The 14,564-nt window shown below is 68.4% G+C and overlaps 1 protein-coding gene across 3 annotated transcripts; it reads left to right on the top strand.

Annotated features, from left to right (window-relative positions):
- Positions 1 to 25: 25 nt before the first annotated feature.
- Positions 26 to 13,841, top strand: KBTBD11 (kelch repeat and BTB domain containing 11). 3 transcript variants are annotated; one of them, XM_079778852.1, is made up of 2 exons: positions 26 to 77; positions 10,987 to 13,841. In XM_079778852.1, the coding sequence occupies exon 2, from the start codon at positions 11,704 to 11,706 to the stop codon at positions 13,702 to 13,704; it is 2,001 nt and encodes a 666-aa protein (XP_079634978.1). In that variant the 5' UTR covers positions 26 to 77; positions 10,987 to 11,703; the 3' UTR covers positions 13,705 to 13,841. The 3 variants fall into 3 exon arrangements, with proteins under 3 accessions (XP_079634978.1, XP_079634979.1, XP_079634977.1); XM_079778853.1 differs by lacking the exon at positions 26 to 77 and adding an exon at positions 154 to 279; XM_079778851.1 differs by lacking the exon at positions 26 to 77 and adding an exon at positions 10,524 to 10,688.
- The last annotated feature ends 723 nt before the right edge of the window (positions 13,842 to 14,564 follow it).

The raw sequence follows: 14,564 nt of genomic DNA, 5'->3' as shown, positions 1-14,564 counted from the left end.
CACGGAGCCGCCCCCGCCCCCACTCCCGCGCAGCCCCGCGCTCCTCCCAGCGGCTGGGCCTCCGCGGTCGGTCGCGGGTGAGTGCGGGGCCGGGCGGTCGCCTCCAGGGCGGGAGGTGGGCGGTGGGGCGCGGAGGGCGCGGGCGGCGGGCGGCGGGCACTCGCACAGGTGCCGGGAGGAGGCCCTGCGCACGCGCACCGCGCACCGCGCGCCGGAGACCCCGCGGGCCGTCCCGGCTCGGTGAGCGCCGGGGCAGAGGGCGCGGCGCCGAGCGGCGAGGTAGGGGTGGCGGGCGGGGACGGGGACAAGGCCTCGGCCGTACGCGCAAGACGGGGAGCAGGGGCGGGAGCAGGTGCGGGGGCGGCGGGGCGCTGAGGGGGGCTAGTGGCCGCCCGGGACGGGGGGCGGCGGGGCGGCAGCCTCGCGTGGGGGGCGGTGAGGGGTGGGTGGCTCCGTCCCGGACGTCTGCGTGGCGAGGGGCCCACCGCGGGGACCCCACCCCAGTGCGCTCCTGCAGGAAGGGGTCCGCCGGCCCTTGGGCGTTGGAAGCGGGAAGGCTCAGGCTCGGAGGACACAGCAGGTCCCGCCGCCGATTGCGCGTCCCCACGCGCGCCCCGCGCCCCGCGCCCCGCTGCGCGCCCCGGGGAGGCGGCCGGGCGCCCAGCCTCGCTCTTGGCTGGCGGGTCGGGCTGAGCCGGTCGCTCCCCGCTGCCGGGCGGCGTTCCTGGGGGACCCGGGGAGCGGGGGTGAGAGGTCCCCCGGCTGGGACCCGGGGAGCGGGGGTGAGAGGTGCCCCGGCTGGGACCCGGGGCGCGGGGGTGAGAGGTGCCCCGGCTGGGACCCGGGGAGCGGGGGTGAGAGGTGCCCCGGCTGGGACCCGGGGAGCGGGGGTGAGAGGTGCCCCGGCTGGGACCCGGGGAGCGGGGGTGAGAGGTCCCCCGGCTGGGACCCGGGGAGCGGGGGTGAGAGGTGCCCCGGCTGGGACCCGGGGAGCGGGGGTGAGAGGTGCCCCGGCTGGGACCCGGGGAGCGGGGGTGAGAGGTGCCCCGGCTGGGACCCGGGGCGCGGGGGTGAGAGGTCCCCCGGCTGGGACCCTGGGGCGGGAGGAGCGAGCTGGAGCTGGAGGGAGCCAGGCTCCGCGCCCGCGGGCCCCGGGGTGGCTCTCGCCCCGGAACCTCCGGTAGCCGCTCCTCCTGCGTCCCCCGCCCCCCGGGTTCTGGGCCCCCCGAAAACTGGACGCTTTGTTTTCGCGGAGCCTTTGCCCCCCTGACCGCGCGGCCCGTGCGGAGGGGCCGGGGTGGGGAAGGGGGGCCGGAAAGCAGCCTCATGGACCCGGAGCCCGCGTGGGGCCCAGGCCGGCGGTGCCTCTCACCCCTTCCTGGGGTCCCCAGCTGCACCCCCGCGGGCTCTGCAGTGAGTTTACCCCCTTTCTCCGTGCCCCGCCCCCGCCCCCCCCCCCGTGCTGGGCGCCGGCCTCCTGAGCAGGTGTGGGCGGGGCTCCCCCCTCCCCCCTCACCTCCACCAGCTCCTGGGACGGTAAACGGGGAGGGTTTGAAACTGGCCCCAGCTGGAAGCTCAGTGGTTAGAGCAGAGTCCAGCTGGGGCCAAGGCTGTGGGTTTGATCCTGGGTCTGGGCACTTGTACAGAATCAACCAATGAATGAATGCATGACTAAGTGGAACCACACATCCCTCCCTCTCTCCTTCCTCTCTCCTCCTCCCTCCTCCCTCCCCCCTCCCCCCCCTCTAAAACCAATTTTAAAAAGTTCACCACCTCTCAGGTCGCACACAGCCATCTCCCCGTGTGCGCCTCCCCCCTGGGTCCGCTCTGAGGGAAAGGACAAGCCGAGGCAGTGAGGGGCCTTACGTCTCTCACCCACTGCAGGCGGGTGACCCTCAGCTCCTCCACTCCTCCCCCCCCCCCCAGCAGCACCCACTGCAGGCGGGTGACCCTCAGCTCCTCCACTCCTCCCCCCCCACCCCCCCAGCAGCACCCACTGCAGGCGGGTGACCCTCAGCTCCTCCACTCCTCCCCCCCCACCCACCCAGCAGCACCCACTGCAGGCGGGTGACCCTCAGCTCCTCCACTCCTCCCCCCCCACCCACCCAGCAGCACCCACTGCGGGCGGGTGACCCTCAGCTCCTCCACTCCTCCCCCCCCCCCACCCAGCAGCACCCACTGCGGGCGGGTGACCCTCAGCTCCTCCACTCCTCCCCCCCCCCCCAGCAGCACCCACTGCAGGCGGGTGACCCTCAGCTCCTCCACTCCTCCCCCCCCCCCCCAGCAGCACCCACTGCAGGCGGGTGACCCTCAGCTCCTCCACTCCTCCCCCCCCCCCCCCCCCCCACCCAGCAGCACCCACTGCGGGCGGGTGACCCTCAGCTCCTCCACTCCTCCCCCCCACCCACCCAGCAGCACCCACTGCAGGCAGGTGACCCTCAGCTCCTCCACTCCTCACCCCCCACCCACCCAGCAGCACCCACTGCGGGCGGGTGACCCTCAGCTCCTCCACTCCTCCCCGCCCACCCACCCAGCAGCACCCACTGCGGGCAGGTGACCCTCAGCTCCTCCACTCCTCCCCCGCCACCCACCCAGCAGCACCCACTGCGGGCGGGTGACCCTCAGCTCCTCCACTCCTCCCCGCCCCCCCCCCCCCCCAGCAGCACCCACTGCAGGCAGGTGACCCTCAGCTCCTCCACTCCCCCCCCCCGCCCCCCAGCAGCACCCACTGCGGGCGGGTGACCCTCAGCTCCTCCACTCCTCCCCGCCCACCCAGCAGCACCCACTGCAGGCGGGTGACCCTCAGCTCCTCCACTCCTCCCCGCCCCCCCCCCACAGCAGCCACTCGCTGGAGATTGGGGCGTTTAGGAAGCGGGATGGGGGCCAGGCGCCCTGGGCCTGGTCTCCCAAGTGGACGTTTCCTGGCTAGAACACCCGTCTCCACGACTGAGCCCCGGAAGCCCTCGGATTCGCGCCAGGGCCGGCCCAGGTCTGCCCGCATGGCCCTTGGCATTCAGCTCGTAACCAAGCAGAGACCTGAATGGGACAGAAAGGCTTTGAGCTTCCACTGGGCAGCGCAGGCCGTTGCTGGGAGGCCCGGGAGGAACGCTGGTGCAGAGACGTAGAGGGCAGGCGTGGCTGCAGGGAACAGAGCGAGAGGCTGTCCGTCGGGGAGAGTTGAGCTGGAGGCGGTCCCGGGGGCGACTGTGGTGGTTCTGGTTCCGGTCACACGGTGGGAGTCCTGCCCCCACGCACAGCACTCTGCCTGTGGGGGAGCCGGTGAGGACTGGGGTGAGGCCATCGCTCCCCTTGTAACCCCCGTCCCCAGGGCCGCGGGCCTGGCTCCACCCGTCTGGGTGTGAGAAGCTGCCTGGTCCACAGGAAAGAGGGCCCTGCTTTGATTGTCCCTCCACCCACCCGACAGGCTGCCCGCGGCCACCGCCTCCGGCTGGCGAGGCCGCGCTGTGTGCTGGATGCTGAATGCCAGCGGCATCCGTTGCTGGGTGACAATCGCTGTGTGGGAAGCTGGCGGCACAGGCAGCTGGGAGGCTGCGGAGCCCACGGCCCCTGAGGCTCCTGGCTGTGGCCGGGGTGGGCTTCGGATCAGGAGCCGGCCCTGTTCTCTCCACCCCCCGCCCCCACCCCAGTGACTCGGGATGGCTGACAGCTGCCACTCTGGAGTTCAGGGACCCCTGTCTCCATCGCGGCCGTGATTCAGGCTTTTCTAGTGAAATGACTGCGATTGTGCTAAAGTCATAGTCTTGGTGCCCAGCCCCTGTTTGCGAAATCATTAGCAACGAGCAGTCTTGTTTGGAATAAAATCGAAACTTCGAGGAGCTTAACCGTTTGCAACGCCCCAGCTCCTGCTAGTGGGGGTGCCTGGGACCCGAAGCCCCGCTCCGTGTGCGGGTGAAACATTAACCTCCTGTCACAAGTATTTATTGAGTGCCCACCATGGGCAGGCGCAGGCCCGCGTGCTGGGGTCCAGTGGCCAGTGAGCAGACCCGGTGCCCACCCCTTGCCGCTGGGATTCTAATTAAGGCGAAGGGCATTAACACAGAGTCAAGCTAATTCACGTGCAATGAGCCGAGACAAGGGCTGAGAGCCCCGGGCAGGGGTACCTGGAGCTGAGGTCTGAGGGTGAGGATGAGAAGGGAGAGCAGTGCAAAGGCCCTGTGGTGGGACCGGGCGCACAGGAGCCCTGCGGGGCGGCCAGGCAGCACCCCTCGCCCTAACTCTTCCTCCTGATGGACCGGTGTTTCGTATGGAGGTCAGTGGAGCGCTGTGCTGTAGGGCTCGATGGAGGATGCGGGACATGGATTAATTTTACAGAACGGAGATCGCCCGAGCCTTAAAGGGACAGCATCTCCCAGGATGGGGGAGATGCAGTGTTTCGATGCTGCTGTTACTATTTCATCATGAGGTCTTGGAGTCGTGGGGGACTGCTGAGTGTGTGGCCCCGGACCTGCCACCTTTGTCCACGCCACGTCATCGCTGCTTTTGCCGCTGCCCAAGTCACCGTGGGGGCTCTGCCATCAGTCTGGTCCCTCGATCAGGTCCTCGTACGTAGTCAGAGGGGCATTCACAGACACCAGTCCCATCATGGCGGCTGCCGCGCCTCCCCGTTGTCATGGGAGACGGCCCACAGCCCTGAGGTGGTGGCCAGAGCCTCTGTCTGGTGGGCAGTTGTTCAGCAGTGCACCCGCCCAGCCTGCGGGCCTGCGCCCCCCAGACCCACCCTGTGTGGGAGCCGCACCCCAGTGCGCTGGGTTGGGAGGTGCAGAGACACGGCCGCCCTGCCTGTCCTTCTGGTCTGCCCTTCCGTCCCGTCCCGAGGGCCCGGCCAGAGCAGGTGCCAGGCTGGCGGGCAGTCTCTCGCCGACCACGGAGCCCCGGCCGCCGGCACGTGGGCCGCGCGCTTCTGCCGCTCACGGCTTTGGAGAAGGCGTGGGAAGCGGTGGGTCTCAGACTCCTTTCTGGAATGGCGATAGGGCGGCGGGCAGGGCTGGTCTCACTGAGTGGCGGGGACCTTGGGCCGCCCTCACCTCGCGGGTCCCGGCTCCCTGTGTGGGGAGGGGGCGGGTTGAACTGGGCCTCTCCGCAGCCTCTCAGCACGAACACGCGGCGAGGGGGCGGCCTGCCTGCTCAGCCCGAGACCGTGGGCCTGGGATACAGCGGCTGGCGGTCGGCATTTCCCCTCACACTCCAGCCTGAAGCGGGTCTGCTCCCTTTGAGCGTGGCGGTCACTTTGGCGCCGAGACGGAAGCCGCCTGCGCGCAGCCGAGCCAGCTCTCCGCGCAGAAGGACGCGGGCGTTTCCAGAAGGAGACGGGCCACACGTGCCCTGTCCTCAGCGGGTCCGGCAGACCCCCCCCCGGCCCTCGTTTTCTCCGCTGTTGGGCTGTTTCCACAGAGGGCCCCCCCCGGCCCCCCCATCCTCCCGCCTCACTGACCTGGGTCCTGAGGCCCCATTCCCATCAGCTGCCAGGGCTCCCTGTCTGCAGCCCGCCCAGCCCTGTGCCCCTGCTGTCCGTTGTGGGTCCGAGAGGTGAGGGTGGAGGTGACAGGGCGGGGGCAGTGGCCTTGCGCCCGTTTTCGCGCTGGGAGCTTGTGGGGGCGGCGGCCGGCGGGGGGGAGGGGGGGGAAGCCTGCCCACACAGCCTGTGCGCGCCCCCTGCTGGGAGTCACCCCCACGCGTGGACTCGGGGCCCCGGTCCGCTCTGGTCGGACAGAACAGTCCCGTCTGGGCTCTTGGCTGGCGGCTGGCGTGATGCGTGACCCCTGGTCAGGCCCTGCATCATGCCTGTTGGTGCTGATACACACGGCACCTCGGAGGCTGGGTCAGCGTGATGGGACCGGAGCATGGTGCCCCCTCCTCGGGGGGTCAGGGGCGGCCACGCTAGCCTTTCTGGAACCTTCTCCCTAGAAAGAGCTACAAACCACAGGCTGGGGGCTGCCGGACAGCTCGCCAGGGCCCCCCGACCTGTCCCGGACACCCCCCAGTCTCTTATACCCAGCAACCTGCTCCCACCAGGCGCCTGCCACCTCCCCCCCCCGCCCCCCTTTCTGATGTTTCATTTTTAATCCTCAGCCCAGGATATTTTCCATCGATTTTCTGAGAGAGAGGAAGAGGGGGAAAGGGAAGGAAAGAGAGAGAGGGAAGCATCGATCTGAGAGACAGGGGTGGGTTGCCTCCCGCACGGACCGATGGGGCGGGGATCGAGCTGCCCGACCAGGAACTGTGTCCGCGGCTCACGCTCAGCCCAGGCCGGCGCCTCCGTGGGCTCCTCTTCCCTCAGCACCGTCCCGCTGGAAGCACGGGGGCGCCCTGCAGACCCCGGCTTTGCACCCCGAGCCCCACAGGCACCCGCTGCTGAGCCGAGCCGGGCGCAGAGTCAGCGGGACGCGGTCTGAGGAAGACTTGGGTGTGGACGCTTTGGGGGCGGCTTTGGCCTGTGCTGTCCACACCCCTCGGGCTGCTGCTCCCGAAACTCTTGTCCCTGAGGAATGTGAATCCGGAGTGGGGGGGGTCCCGGGTGTCCTAGCGTGTGCTCAGTCAGCCGCCCGCCGCTCCCCCCTCCCTTCTCCCCCCTGCCTCCCCCCCGCCCCGTGCCCACGACTGCCAGCTCGTTTTAAATGGACCCGAAGACAATGACACAACGGCTGTGTGGGCAGCCCCAGCAGGTCCTGTGATCAGCCAGAAACCCTGGTCCCTAGGTGTCTAGGACGCTGCTTCTCCGGGGTTTAAGGGCTTATTAACCTCACCCTGAGGCACTGCCTGGTGACCCGCCTTTTCTGGTGCCCTGGGCGGCAGGCAGGGGCAGGGCACAGGTGCGACCCCGCAGGTGCGGCCGGAGATGCACATGAGACCATGAGGGTCCGGCTGGGGTTGCCCTGTGGGATGAGCAGTTTCAGGCACCAAAAGTATCCTGGTCCGGCCCTGGCCGGTGTGGCCCAGTGGATGGAGTGTTGGCCTGCGGACCGAAGGGTCCTGGGTTCCGTTCTGGTTGAGGGCACACACCTGGGTTACGGGCTCCTCCCTGGCCCTGGCTCTGGTAGGGGCGGGCTCATGCAGGAGGCAACCAATCTATGTGTTTCTCTCACGTCGGTATTTCTGTCTTTCCCTCTCTCCCACTGTCTCTTAAAAAAAAAGAAAGTATACTGATTCCAGGTCAGGGCACATGCCGGGGTTGTGGGCTTGATCCCCAGTGGGGCGGGGGTGAGGGGTGCAGGAGGCAGCTGATTAATGATGCTCACATCGATGTTTCCCTTTCACATCAATCTCTCTCTCTCTCTCCCCCCCCTCCCTTCCTCTCTCTCTAAAAACATATTAAAACAAAACAAAACCGCGAGGGTGTGGCCCGGGCGGGCGCCACTGAGAAGGAATTCCTTGGAAGTGATGCCCGCGGCGAGGTTTGCGTGAGCTTCCTGCGCCCACGGACAAGCACCTTTTAAAGCCAGCGAATGACTGGCATGGGAGATACTTGTTAGCAACGTGTGACAGTATAGTGAAGCGCAGTTAATCCTAAGTGAAGGAATGTCCTCATTAAACACGTAAATAATGTCCATGTTAGGACGATCCACAGTCTTTTTAAGCCTCATGTGAACAGTGAAACAAGGGGGAAAACTGTAAAAAATGTTCTGTCTCGGTGTTTGTAAGGCCGAGAAGAAATGGATATTCGTCAGGGGGAGACGCCCCCTGCATTAGATTGAACTCAAACCTGTTCCCCCTAAAATTCGTCCTGAGGACAAGGGAGAAGGACCCTGCTGATGCCCCCCTCCCCCCAACACAGCCCTTCCCCAGGCGGCTCCTTCTGTCATCAGCGGTGGTGACAGACCTGGGGGCTGCTCCGGGATCCCATCCCTCCCGCAGGACCCCTCAGCCAGTGGGGGTTACTTTTTTAAATACGTTTTTATTGACTTCAGGGAGAGGAAGGAAGAGGGAGAGAGAGAGAAACATCAGCGATGAGAGAGAATCATGGATCGGCTGCCTCCTGCACGCCCCCCACTGGGGATCGAGCCCACAACCGGGGCCTGTGCCCCAACCGGGAATGGAACCAGGACCCCCTGGTTCATGGGCCGATGCTTAAGCCATACCACCTGGCCCTGACGGAGGTCACTGCATGTCACTGGGACGGCTCCCGCCCATGGGGCCCAGAGCCAGACCAAGAATGAGGAGTCCCTTTGGAACCCCGACGCGGCCGAGGGGCACACGGCTCAGCGGACAGGGGTGCCCAGTGGGCTGGCTCGTCCTGACAGCTGTCAGGGGACATGGGGTAATGGGTCCTCCGGGGCAGGAGTGGGGGCTGGGAGACGGAGCGGCCACCGTGGAGTTTCTCCAGCACCATTCGGAGAGGACCGGGCTCTGCCGCGTGGGGCCACGTGTCCTGGGAATGGGGGTGGGGGACCACCTTCCATGTGGGCCACGTGTCCTGCTCTGAGGGGGTGGGGGACCACCTTCCATGTGGCTGCCCGGGGGCGGAGGGTGGCGGCCTGGGCACGGCTGCCACCGGCCGTCACAGCATCCCTGACGTCGTCCGTGTGCCCGGCACCAGCCGGCTGCCTGCAGGGCCCAGGGTGCCAGCCGGGAGAGTGTCGTGAGCGGGTGGGAGGGGGCTCCTGGTGGGGACCACGCGGGGACCTGCATGGGGGCGGGACATAGGGGAGACGGGCTGGGTGACGGGCGGCTTCAGGTCTGTTTGTTCATCACGGAGCCAGAGCCCCTGCCTCCGGGCAGGCACAGTGGGTGCATAGTGAGCACGTGAAGCGTGTGTCCTTGCCGTGTTCTTGTTGTATTACTTCCACGCACACAACTGTAAGCCCACTCTTGCCCCCTGTGTGTCCTCGCCCGCTCCTCTCAGGCCTTACACACGTGGCGGGGCCTTTAAAACAGCTCCGAACCCGCCTGTACAGCAGGGATGGGGAACGTCCGGCCCGCGGGCCGCACAGGGCCCTGGAAATCATTTGTCCTGGCGGGGCCAGGCATCAGGGTGAGCCGATGGAGTGTCTGACCAGATGGAGCAGCTGGTTTTAAGTGGGCCGTGTAGTACGGCCGAGAGAGAGACGTCTCCACAGGGCCCTTGGCCGGAAACAGGCTCCCCCGCTTTACGGGTGGCCCGCTCCCTGCCTTGATGTTTGCGCTGGGAAGACGGGAAGACGCCCCGGGACGGCCTGGACCCTCTTCCAGGCCAAAGTAAAGAAAGAAGCACCGTCGGCTGAGGTCACGGCCCTGTTTTGCACAGAAATGTGCAAAGGGTGAGCCGAGTGAGAGCTGGCCTCTGCCTTCATTCCGGTTCGCGTGCGTTTGGTGAGAGAGAGCCAGTTTACTCCGTTTCCCTGCCCGGTCCCCCGACGACAGCCGAGGCCTGGGGGGCCAGGCCAGGCCAGGAACTCCGCTCCGACCTTGGCCGGTTCGTGTGTCATCCCTCGGTCCCTGCGGGCCGGTGTTCTCCCCCGGCAGGTGCCCACGGCCCCCGAGAAGGGGGAGCGATAGCATCCTGGCGGCCACACAGCTGAGCAAACAGCAGCCTGTCCCCTGAGCTCAGCGTCCCACGACCCGGGGCGGCAGGGCTCCGGTTACGCTCAGCATTTCTCACGGCTCCCGTGACCTCAGACGGTGCCTCCCACATCGCAGCTACGCCAGCCAGCGGGTTATTGTTGAAGAAGTCTGGGCGAGAGGGAGAGGGGGAGAGAGAGAGAGAGCGAGCATTGAATGTCGCCTTCCCAGCTCGGAGACACTTATTTCTAAGAATAATCGGAGAGTGTGTTAGTAACAGGAGCAGGAAGAGCAGGACAGACAGACAGACAGACACACACACACACACACACACACACACACACACACACGCTCACACGCTCAGCCCTGAGCATTCAGCACCAGGGCCCGGTGTGAAGAACGCCGAGCAGAGAACCAGGAGATGCTGGGGAAGGTGGCTGTGTCCTGTCGTCTCCCCTGAGGCGCAGGCATCTAGGGAGACCCCGAGCCGGGTGGGGCTGCCTCTTGCCCTTCTCCTCCTTGGGAAGCCAGAGCTGCGCCCCCTCCCGGCTCCGGAGCCCAGGAAGGCTGTGCCGCTCGCTTGGGAAAGGCCTTTTCTTGGCGTGTTTGTAATTCGCCGCAGCGTCTGGCCTCTGCCTGCGGGCCTTCTGGGCGCGGGGTGGTTATTTGTTTGAAGCGGGCTGGTTTCCTCTGCTTCTCTCTCGCTGCGCGGGGCTTTGGGGAGAGAAGCTTCCCTGCGGTTCCCAGACACACAATTCCCAGAGGCAGCCACGCAGCAGGCTCCGAGGGGCCTGAGGCTCTGCAGGGAGGGGCCCGCCCGGCGCCCCATCTGCTGGGGCTGCGTGTGAGGCAAGGGCCTGGGGGAGACTGCAGGAAGTGCCACCCGCAACAAATGGAATAAGGTGCCCTGGCCAGTGTTGGTCAGTGGTTAGAGCCCCCCTCCCCCCGCACACACTCAGAAGGGTCCCGGGTTCGATTCTGGTCAAGGGCACATACCTGGGTTGCAGGCTCCTTGCCCGCCTGGGCCCTGGTTGGGGCACGTGCAGGAGGCAACCCATTGATGTGTCTCTGACATCGATGTTTCTGTCTTCCCCTCTCTCTCCCACTTTTCTCTAAAAATCAACAGGAAATAGCCTCAGGTGAGGAGTAACAGAAAAGCAGAACAACAGGAAGGTCAGCCGAGCTCCCCCGAGGTGTGTGCTTTCCCTGGAGCCCAGTCAGGGGAACAGAAGGGACGGGACAGCTCAGTGCTTTGCCCCCCACATGCTGCCAGAGCCCATTCCTGCACCGAGTTCCCCTTCACAGGCCCCCACATGCGGGGGAAGGGGGTGGGCGAGGGCATTTTTAAAATCCCTGTTACTCTGTGCGCGGTCAGCACTGACCGGCAGGAGGAAGGCAGGGTCCTCCCCCCCAATGGACAGCTGCGACCTGAGCTGTGATGCGGGGAGTGTGGCGACCCCTCTGACACAAACACCTCCTCTCCCCCCACAGGAGCCGGACAGGATGCCGTGGGTCAGAGGGAAGCGCAGACCCCGCCGGCTGATGAGTGAGCTGCAGCCGATCCTGCTTCTCCAGCGCGCACCTGGCGAGTGAGGGGAGGGCTGGCCTCCGGGGCTGCGGAGCAGGCCGGTCACCAGAGCTGCTGAGCCGGACGCAAGGCCGACGCTCCCCGGCTGATGTTTCCTGACCCCCAATGACAAATGGCAGCCCCAGAAAGAGGAAGCTCCCGGGGGCCTGTTTACACAAGACAGAGTTAAAGGCCGCGTTCTGAGAGGACACCCCGGCTCCGACCCCCGGGGCCTCGGGGCGTGAGGTCATGGAGTGTAAAGCAATGACGCGGGACACCGGAGGCGGGGGCCCGCCCAGGTTCCTCACGTGCCCCTGACAGCCCAGCTCTGCAGAGGGGGCCCCAGGGGCGCCGGCCGGCCGGGACTGTCCTGGGCTCTAACTGAGGCATCACCACCGGCCTGGGCTGAGCTCCCCGAGGGTCACCTTAGCGGGTGCACCGGGGGGCTGACACGCCCTCTTTGAAGAGAGGAGGGTGGGGCGGGGGCCGGGAGAATCTCCGGGAGCCACCACCGGAGTGTGGGAGCGGGCGTGGAACCTGAGCGCGCGCCAGGAGAGCCCACCGAGGCCGGGAGCCCCAGGGAACCCTCGACCTTGAGCCGCCCAAGGTCATGGTGGGCTCCTGAGGGGAGGGGCGCTGCCATGGAGAACCCGGTGGCCCCCCGTGTCCTCTACCCTGGGGATGACCCGGGCCAAGGGCCGGATCCCAGGGGCCCCGGGGCGCAGGGAGCGCGCGGCCAGACGGGGGGAGGCGGCAGCGCGCCCGAGGCTCCGGGAGAGGGCAGCCTGCAGCCGCCGGACGCGGCCTGGGGGGAGGGCGCCGCGTCCCCGTCCCCGTCCCCGTCCCCGGCGCAGTCCCCCTGCAGCCTGGGCGCCTCCCTGTGCTTCAGCTCCGGGGACGAGTCCCCGCTGCAGTCCCGCGCTTCCGCCGCCGAGGGCGCAGCGGCCTCCCCGCCCCCGTGCCGCCGCGGCCAGCGGGTGGTGGAGCGGCAGTGGGAGGTCGGCGGCGCCGCGTCGCCGGAGGAGCCCTCGTCCCTGGAGGAGCCCTGGTCCCTGGAGGAGGCCGCGTCCCCGGAGGAGCCCGCTTCCTGGGAAGAGCCCGCATCCCCAGAGGAGGCCGGGGACCCCGCGCCTGTGCCCCCCGGCGTCGGGAGCGCGCACGGGGAGCCGGACCTGGTCATCGAGGTGTCCGGCCGCCGGCTGCGGGCGCACAAGGCGGTGCTGGCGGCGCGCAGCGACTACTTCCGCGCGCGCGCGTCCCGCGACGTGCTGCGGGTGAGCGGCGTGGGCTGGGCGGCGCTGCGGCTGCTGCTGGCCTACGCGTACAGCGGGCGCATGGCGGGCGTGCGGCCCGACAACGTGGCCGAGGTGGTGGCGGGCGCGCGCCGCCTGCAGCTGCCCTGCGCCGCGCAGCGCGCCACCGAGGCCGTGGCGCCGCAGCTGAGCCTCGCCAACTGCCTGGAGGTGCTGGGCGCGGCCAAGCGGCAGCGGCTGACGGAGCTGCGCGACGCCGCCTACCGCTTCATGAGCGACCACTACCTGGAGGTGCTGCGCGAGCCCGCCGTGTTCGGGCGCCTGTCGGGCGCCGAGCGAGACCTGCTGCTGCGCCGCCGCCTGGGCGCCGGCCGGGCCCGCCTGCTGGCCGCCGCGCTGGGGCCGGCCGGGGAGCGCGCGGGCAGCCGGCCGCAGAGCCCGTCGGGGGACGCCGAGGGCCGCGGGGACGCCGCCGTCTACTGCTGGCACGAGGCGGCCCGCGAGTGGCGGGAGCTGACGCGGCTGCCCGAGGGCGCGCCGGCGCGGGGCTGCGGCCTGTGCGTGCTCTACAACTACCTCTTCGTGGCCGGTGGCGTGGCGCCCGCGGGCCCCGACGGCCGCGCGCGGCCCTCGGACCGGGTCTTCTGCTACAACCCGGCCACCGACCGCTGGAGCGCCGTGCGGCCGCTGCGCCAGGCGCGCTCGCAGCTGCAGCTGCTGGCCCTGGACGGCCACCTGTACGCCGTGGGCGGCGAGTGCCTGCTGAGCGTGGAGCGCTACGACCCGCGCGCCGACCGCTGGGCCGCCGTGGCCCCGCTGCCCCGCGGCGCCTTCGCCGTGGCGCACGAGGCCGCCATCTGCAACGGCGAGATCTACGTGTCCGGGGGCTCGCTCTTCTACCGCCTGCTCAAGTACGACCCGCGGCGCGACGAGTGGCAGGAGTGCCCGGGCAGCAGCGGCCGCGAGCGCTCGGCCGACATGGTCGCGCTGGGCGGCTGCATCTACCGCTTCGACCTGCGCGGGGCCCGCGGGGAGGCGCCGGCGGCCGGGCAGCCGCAGGCCGGCGGGGCGCGCGTGCTGCGCTACCACTGCCTGGCCAAGCGGTGGGGCTGCCGCGCCGCGCACCTGCGGCTCCCGGGCGCGCCGTCGGGGTGGGGCCAGCAGCCCTTCCGCTGCGCGGCGCTGGGCGGCAGCATCTACTGCGTGAGCCGCGCCGGCACCTGGCGCTTCGTGCCCCCGCCGGACGGCGAGCCCGGCGGGGACGAGGGCGCGGAGGACAGCGTGGAGGCCGAGGCGCTGAGCGGCCCCCTGGACGTGCGGGGCGCGCTCTTCCCCTTCGTGCTCAACCTGCCGGAGAAGCTGGACAGAGGCGAGGAGGGCGCTGCGTAGGACGGGCCGGGTCCCCTGGGCGTCTCCTCCCTCACCCCCCCGGGCAGCCCTGGGCAGGGAAGGCCTCCGGGGCCCAGGGCCCGCCAGGAGTGGAGGAGGGAGAGAGGGCGGGTAGGGCGCTGCCACCATCCTTTAAGGCTTTGGAGTTGCGAGCTGGCAGCTCGGCTTCCAGGACTCTGCGCTGCTGCGCTAAGGCCCGCCTCCCCGTTGCGCATCGCCTTTCCCTTTGCTTTGCTTTGCCCTTGGCGCCAGGTGTAGGCTGTGCAGACAGGTCACCTCCCAGAGAGACAGCGTTGGGGGGGGGGGGGGGCGGTTTGATCAAAAGGGGATGCCTCTGGGCGGGCCAGCCGGCACCCGGGTGCACAGGACACAGACGGGGCCCACGGGCACCTTGGCTTACTGGTGAGCAGCGCGCCGGGAGTTGGAAGGCCAGGTAGGCCCAGGTGAACTCTCTCCGCGCAGCCGCAGAGGAGCCACACCTGTTTGGGCTGGAGGGTTAGGGTGGCCGCTGCTAAGTAAAGCTCTTAAGCCCTCTCTCACCCACTAAGTCAGGTTCCTGCTACAGCTGCTCGCGTTTCGGTGGGCTCCCCCTAGGCAAGAGCCTTCGGTGAGGGCTATGAGCACGCGTGCGCTCTCTCTCTCTTTAAAATATTTTTTATAGATTTCAGAGGAAGGGAGAGAGAGCGAGATAGAAGCATCCGTGATGAGAGAGAATCATTGATGGGCTGCCTCCTGCACGCCCCCCCCCCGCCCCCCCGGGGATCGAGTCCACAATCCAGGCCTGTGCCCTGACCCAGGGAATCGAACTCTGCCCTCCTGGTTCCTAGGTGGACGCTCAACCCCTGAGCCACCCCGGCCGG

This window comes from Cnephaeus nilssonii (assembly GCF_951640355.1).
Source record: "Cnephaeus nilssonii genome assembly, chromosome: 8".
NCBI classification, from domain to species: domain Eukaryota; kingdom Metazoa; phylum Chordata; class Mammalia; order Chiroptera; family Vespertilionidae; genus Cnephaeus; species Cnephaeus nilssonii.
The sequence above is the reverse complement of the archived record's forward strand: the minus strand, read 5'-3'. Positions and strand labels throughout refer to the sequence as shown.

Coding starts and splice junctions, on each gene's coding strand:
- KBTBD11 (XM_079778852.1), top strand. CDS start 11,704: ATGGAGAACCCGGTGGCCCCCCGTGTCCTCTACCCTGGGGATGACCCG.